Source organism: Leptonychotes weddellii, chromosome 1 (assembly GCF_054177405.1).
Source record: "Leptonychotes weddellii isolate Sample4059 chromosome 1, ASM5417740v2, whole genome shotgun sequence".
NCBI classification, from domain to species: Eukaryota; Metazoa; Chordata; class Mammalia; order Carnivora; family Phocidae; genus Leptonychotes; species Leptonychotes weddellii.
Genome location: NC_138369.1, coordinates 23,327,442 through 23,334,925, shown reverse-complemented (window position 1 = coordinate 23,334,925; position 7,484 = coordinate 23,327,442). Strand labels below are relative to the sequence as shown.

Genomic DNA, 7,484 nt, shown 5'->3' with positions numbered 1-7,484 from the left:
TCAAGTTTGAAAACCACTGATACACAGTTCTACTTAATCTTGGCCACAGCAGGCCAAACCTTCTTACCCATTAGTCTGGGTCACAGAGGTAGAAAGGCTTGCTAAAAGTTGCAAGGTTTGATTCAGTTTTACAATTTTTGATTGTAGACATTGCTTGTTCTGGTATCTCAAACCAGCTAAACACTTGTTTTTGCTTTGTATTGTGACTGATGACTGGGCGAGTTGGCCCATTTTCAACTAAACCAATAGTATTGTTGGGTTTTAAAAAGCTGAAAAAGGCCCAGCAAAAATGAATGCTCCTACTTCCACGCTCCCCCACCCCCACCAAGGTCAGGACAGCCAGAGAGGGCCCACTCTTGGGTGATCTTCCTATATAAGACAGCCCATATTCTTGCTTAATGGATTATGTTTACAGTAGGTGTTTGGGTTTTTTTTTTTTTTTTTTTTTTGAGTAGAGACTTGTAGTAATCAGACATTAATTAAACTACATCTGATTTAAAGATAACCAAAAGGTGTGATAATTTACCTCCTCAAACATTTCCAACCTTCCTTTAATGCAATTAAAACCATAACCAAGAGCAAAGAGCATGGAAAGTAGCAAGAGGGTTGGTTCACTGGATAATTTATATCATTTTTATACATAACTTTTCACTTACTCTCAGGCAGAAATGGAGAACTGTCTTGTCCCACACATTTGAAGTGAATGGTCCCCATGAGAATACTATAAATTAACACACAATGAAATTGGATCTAAATTATTAACGGGAGATATTTCTGAATAAGTAGGAGATATCATCTATCTGGTATCACCTCTGTTATTTATCTATTTTTTCCCCCTCCTTCCAGGATGGCCCTGAAGCTGGACAGACTGTGAAGGTGAGTGCTTATTATGTGCATACAAATTAATAAGGGGCAGTTATGAGAACTAATAAAAATCACACTGAGCCATTTGCAGCACATTGCTGGTTCATTATGTTATCTTCGAGGTCAGAGAGACCCTCAGTGTTAGAGCCATAAATCCTGGCATTATAAACTATGCCAAGCAATATGCTTCCCATTAGTTTACAAGACATTTACCTTTTGTAGTAAAGTTATTATTGTGTAAATGCTAAAACAGAAGCTACATCAAAAAGTCCAAAGACAGAGACTGAAGTCAAAGGAGTTCTGGGTGAGGTCTCATCTAGGGAACAGCATGTGAGTCCTGTGTGGATTGGCAGGTCCCATGTGAAGCTGGGGTGTCCGTGTTCTTCACACACCCTCTTTCTGCTGCATCATTCTTGAGCACCGGGCTACATGAGGTGCTTGCCCACGTGCTTGCCCACAGTTCTCCCTTCACCGCATGCTCTGCTTCTCTCTCTTCTCTCTCTCTCCACCCACATACCTATACTTTTCCTCCCTTTGTACTTCATACCAAAGTTCTAACCTAATGGAGTCAGTGGAGCTCAAAGATGGGTTTTTAAGTGTGCTAAAAGAGGAAAGGAGGATTTGTTAGGATACTCTCTGCTTCCCTAGTAAAATAAAATAAAAGAATAAAATCCTGGCTGATTCTGAAGCTGGATTTCAGCCCCCTTCATACAAATGCAAATTCCTCTGCAGTTAGGTCCTATACCTAAATCATAGAAAAGGCTATTTTTTTTTTTTTTCAGTGCTAGAAATCAGAAGGAAGTCAAACCAGGGTGCTAATGTGTGATACTTTGCAAAATAAGGTTTTATGGCTTCAAGACTGGCTGTGAGCGGCTAAGGTAATGCTTGGTTCCAATCAGTGCCCCCAAAAAACATAGTCCTTTTTTGATATTAGTTTGCATATGGCTTTAACGTTTAACAGAGTTTCTGTGGGACTTTTAATAGAATCTCTGGGAAGTACTTGTGAGGAACAAATGTCCTATAGGGACTGCCATCAAGTTCTTTATGATAAAAAAGAGCTAGCCTCCTGATTGCTCCAGACATATGATGTCATAGGGACAAAGGGGACTCACAGCTTCCCTCCACCCCACTGTCCACCCCCATGCCAGGCTTCTAAACATGCAGCCACTAAAAAGAGTATAATATGAATAGCTTCTTTTTCAAATCATTTCTTGAAATACAAAACACAATGTTTAAGTCTGGTTGCTAGTTTTTTAAAAAACTCAGTGTGCAGGGCTCAGTCAGTTAAGCATCTGCCTTCAGCTCAGGTCATGATCCCAGGGTCCTGGGATGGAGTCCTACATCGGGCTCCCTGCTCAGGGAGGAGCCTGCTTCTCTCTCTCCTTTCCTGCTACTCATGCTCTCTCTCTTTCTCTCTCAAAAATAAATAAAATCTTAAAAAAAAAAAAAAACTCAGTATGCAAATGTAAATTCCAACAACACCAGATTTAGTTAGGTGCTGTGTGCACTATCTGACCGAATTCCTTCAGCTGTTGCAAGTACAGCTGTAGATGCATAGCTAATAACGTGGGAGAATGCACAAACCCTATCAAGTGGAATGCACAGGTTGATAAGATGTACATATTAAACATATCATTAAATGTATATGAATATATATGTAATATCTCAAAATTTCATCTTGGAATTCTGAAGGGGGTATTAAAATTATGTCCTATATAAGCAGGCACTGAATAGAGACAAAAAGTAGATGCATGGTTGCCAGGGACTGGAGGAAGGAGGGCATGGGGAGTGACAGCTCAGGGGTCAGGGTTTCTTTTTAAGTTGATGAAAATGTTGTGGAATTAGTGGTGATGTTCTTGCAATGTTATGAGTATTCTAAAACCTACTGAATTGTACATTTTAACGTGGATGATTTTATATTTGAATTCTATCTCAGTTAAAGAGAGTAATAAAACACAGTTAAAAAAAAAAAAAATCCAACGAACACCAAGTCTAGCAGGGCTGGGCCGCAAGGCTGTAGACTCTTTGATTCTAATTGTGACTACCTTTTTGGTGTCCCAGTTATCTAGCCAAAAAAGTTAATGGTTTTGTTAGCTTCAGTGGAGTAATCCTTGGCCTATAGGACTCATACACGAAGTGTTGAACGTGATTATTATCCTCACCACCGTTGTTATTTAACATAAGTTAATTTTTTTTAACAATTCTATATTTTTGAATCAGTAGATTGTATTGCTTTGGACATCTCTTACCTGTTTCCAGCCCAATCACAGAATTACCCCAATATGCATGAGGGGGGCCTCTTACATCCTTTGTGGAATATAAAGTGGTGAAAAGAAAACAACCACACATGTGCAGATGAAAACCTCAACTGGTGTATGACAACCTCAACTGGTGTATGTCCTTTTAGACCAAGTCCACGTATGTGAAATTGTCTAATCTATGTTTTTCCAAGTGCATTCCTTGTGTTACCTGCACAAACATTAATTTTGGTGTTAGTTAAAAAAAAAAAAAAAAGTTGACACTCTCAGTTCTCATTCTAAATCTTGAATACCCTACTTAGGTATTTAAGTGTTTGGGGCTTGGGAGTCTTCATCGTGAACCAGCACACCATGAGTCTGTTCAGAGCCTGGCTGTTGATCACCCTCGTTATTTTATGGTGATAAAATAGTAGCTGGTGAGGGCCGCACCCCTGTGACGTGTGGAAGCCAGCCTTCCAGGAGCCAGCTCCCCCCACCCTCAGGGAGCCGAGCAGCACCTTCAGTATTCGGTTGTCTGGTTCTGAATCCTGCAGTTCAAGACGGAGCACTTCATATTCTGAAATTCACTGATTTGCCCCCTTCAGGGTAGCATTTGACAGCCTACCATGGAGCGCACAGTGACCGTGAGCTTCATCTCTGCCTCTCTGTCTGACTCTTGGTATTCTGCTTGATGCCTGGCTTTGGAACCATTTATGTCTCATACCGGGTGGTAAGAACAGTAAGCCCAGTAATGATCTCTTCCCCTGAAGCCACTGTTGTTATTGTGAGTGAAGGTGTATTCCTGTGTGAGACTCTCGAATGTGGTGCCCCTTTAGGTTTTTTTTTTTTTTTTTTTTTGTTTCAGGGGCTTTCGATGCTGTTTTGCAAAGAACAAGGGTGGCCTCATGTACTTAGTAAGTAATTTGTAGCAGGAAAGGGAAATGGGTTCTTATTTTTCAGTTCATTATTCAGGCTCCTTTTGAATTCAAAAGTAATAAAGCCCTGCTCTCTACCCGGTGATCATTGCAACAATTTGGACATCCTGCAGGCTTGAAAAACAATCTTTTTTTTTCTGGTTTTAGGCATGTATCACAATATACATCTGCATATCACTGTATATACATGTACAGCCATATGTTGCTGTTTTATTAGCCTTTTCTGACTCCCATCCCCCATCTGAAGTGGCTCTGCCAAAGCCTTTCTCCCTATCCCGTTGTCTTATTTGATTTCTTTCAAGGCATTCTTTACTGGTTTTTTATTTGTTTGTGTAACTGTTTTTGTTTCTGTACCTATATTTCCTTAGCTCCTCAAAAATGCTAGCTTTTGAGCACCTGCTTTTTGTCATTGTCTACTATGGCCCTTTTGGTTGGTATGGGGAAGATAACGGGACTTTGATAGAGCAACCTCTGCTCGTCAGTTTCTAACTTGAGTTAACATGAAGCAGCCGATGATAGGTACTTGTGCATGTCAGTGTGTAGTTAGGATGTGGGTTTCTTGAGATTTCTCTCAAGAATCCCCTGTATTTCAGGCATCACTGACAAAGACCAGAATTTCCACTAATCAGGTTCCCATATCATATTCCAAAATGTGATTTGAACTAGCCAAATCATTAAAGGCGCTGTTCCACCCTTTAAAAGGGATTCTCCTTAGTAAGTTTAATGTGAGATATCTTTTAGAATAATTACTATGTGCATCTTTGGGTGGGAGGGTGTTTTAGGTATATTAAAGAGAGAAATTTATGGCAGGCAGGTAATCTAGAATCTCATAAGAACTATTTATAGAATATGCTTGCTTACCCTTTTCTGTGTTTGTGGACTTGAATCCCCTACTTAGATATTTAATTTTCTAATATTAAGGCAGTGGGAAGTAAGTGTCTTCATTACTATTGATATATTAGCAGTTACTTTTCAGATTGCTTAGGAAAAACAAGAAAAGGAATTCTTTTAAAAAGTGTGATTTAAAAATTAAAACCAGGGGTACCTGGGTAGCTTAGTCAGTTAAGCATCTGCCTTCAGCTCAGATCATGTTCCCAGGGTCCTGGGATCAAGCCCTGCCTCGGGGAGCCTGTTTCTCCCTTTCCCTCTGCTGCTCCCCCTGCTTGTGCTCTCTCTCTCTCTCTGTCAAATAAATAAATAAAATCTTTAAAAAATTATAAAAAACAAAAAATAAAAATTAAAACCAAAACAAAAGCAACTATTCCATTTACTGAGGGGCCTCTATGGTCCTAGAGCAGATTTTCTAGTGGAGATTTGGTAATCTTTTCAATTCATGAACATAGAGGACATTTTAGCTCTTCGTGAAGTCCAGTAGTTAATACACTTTGGTGTCAGTCAGAGGTTCCATAGGAATATTAGCTCTACTATTTTACTGTGGACTTTGGGCAGGACTCTTAACCTCTCTGAACATCTGTGCCTTCATTTTTCAAATGGAGGGAATCCTGCCTATTGTACTGAGTGATGGTGAGGAGAAACCAACATGAATAAATAGCCCAGCCCACCGCATACTGTCCCTGGGACCTTGTGCATGTCTCTTAATATTAACCTTACCCTCAGTTTTCTCATCTGGAAAATAGGCAAAGACTGGACTTAAGGAGAATGTACTTGGCATTGAGATTGTTTGTGGCCCTGATGAGTTCACAATAACACACTGAATTCTGTCACTGTTAACTTTTGCCATTTTGCTTAAATTCTTGAGAAAACTTTCTTCTGATCATATGACTTGTGCTTTGAATATCGACTTTGAATTTGTTATAAAAGTGACCAGTTGAACATTCAGAAACCTACCTTATTAGTTGGGGGGGGGAAATCTCTACCCTGATATATTTTTAGCCTCTGCTGTACCCCTACAGTAATAGGTCACTCATGGTTCCAAGCCAAACGTATACTTCAGTTACTTGAAGTAGGTTTTCACAAAGCAGAAACCTGCCTGCCCCCTTATGCTGATTCAGTAGGTCTGGTGTGGGACCCAGGACTCTGCATTTTAACAGACACTGTAAGTGATTCCCATGCACACCTTAGTCCAGTGCATAGCATCAAACCGATGAGAAGATACAGAGGAATCTCCACATAACTCCTTGCTTTCAACCCAAATGAATTCCTAAAATTTGGTGTGCACGGAATGGAGAAATTGACATCTTGAGAATGAAAATGATTTTACTCAACTGTTATTTATTATTTTCATCTGTAAAGAAATTTCACGAGAGCTGTAATTTGCCAAAGAAGTTTTATCCTTGATTAAAGCCATGACGAAAAGTGCACTGCCTGTTTATATCTCATGCCTGCACCTACTGCAGGAAGAATTCGTATTTTAAGGACACAGTAGCTTTTATCTTGTGGAATTGCCTGAGAATTTACATCTCTTCTCTCACAATGAATCCAGTTTTGCCTGAATTTGGTAACCCAAAACCAATTTTGGTGCTCAGGGGATGGGTTTGGGCGTACATGTGGGAGTGGACACCTCCAAACCTGCCCCTCCCTCCTGGCACGTATGTGTGCTGACTCCCCCCGCTTCTGGTGATCTGGGGGCCAAACCTCTGGAGCCTGGCTCCCCAGGCGGGAGAAAGGAACCATGAGCCTGCCTGTCTCCTGTGGGAAACTTTCTCTCTCCTATTAGACCTCCAGTCTTCTTCTAAGTAGGTATCAAATCATTGTGTTTTTCCATTTCTAAATCGTTAATTTTGATTTGCATGATGTCATGCAAAGCCCTGAAAGAAAAATTACCCAAGCCCCTGGTGTTTTCTGGTTACTATTTTTTTTTTTTCTCTGTTCTTTCAATGTCACAGGCAGCTTCAGTAGATGGGATGGGGGATGCTGGAAATGGAGTGAGGATGGAGGGGAAATGTCATCAGGATTCCAGCATACTGACAGAGAGGGAGGGCTCTGGAGCCAGATGGCCTGGTTTCAATACCAGAGCTGTCACCTACCAGTCGTATGACCCAGCAAAAGTCAACCTTTCCTAGCCCCACCATTCATTTATAGATTGTTATAATGAGGGCCTCAGTGATCCCCTACCTCCTAGGGGTGCTGTGAAGACCAAGTGCCTTTAAAACAGCACTTGACGTACAGTACATCTGAATAAGTGTTTGCTTTAGTTTTATAATTTTCACTTAATCCTCATAACCCTTAATAGTGGGCATTGGTATTTTACACTTGAGGAAACCATGGTTTATGGAGGTAGAGTAACGTATCAAACCACACTGCCTGACTAATAGTAGACAGAGATTCAAACCCAGGCCTGTCTGAGAGCAGTCTCCATTATATCATGTGGCCAGCTATTCCTAAAAAACACCTTGCCTCCAGTAAGCACAGGGGAAGGTGCACAAGGAGAGATTTAGTAAATATTTTGTCACCCTCAACACAGATTAATTTGTATTATTTCGCTTTG

The 7,484-nt window shown here is 40.5% G+C and overlaps 1 protein-coding gene across 5 annotated transcripts in view; it reads left to right on the top strand.

The window, feature by feature from the left end:
* The window catches only part of FHIT (fragile histidine triad diadenosine triphosphatase), a 1,147,690-nt gene that overhangs the window by 1,066,012 nt on the left and 74,194 nt on the right, over positions 1-7,484 (top strand). For all 5 annotated transcript variants that reach the window (XM_081820160.1, XM_081820150.1, XM_081820168.1 and 2 more), the window contains one exon: positions 847-876. In XM_081820160.1, the coding sequence (XP_081676286.1) occupies positions 847-876 (30 nt within the window). The remainder of the gene's footprint in view (positions 1-846; positions 877-7,484) is intronic.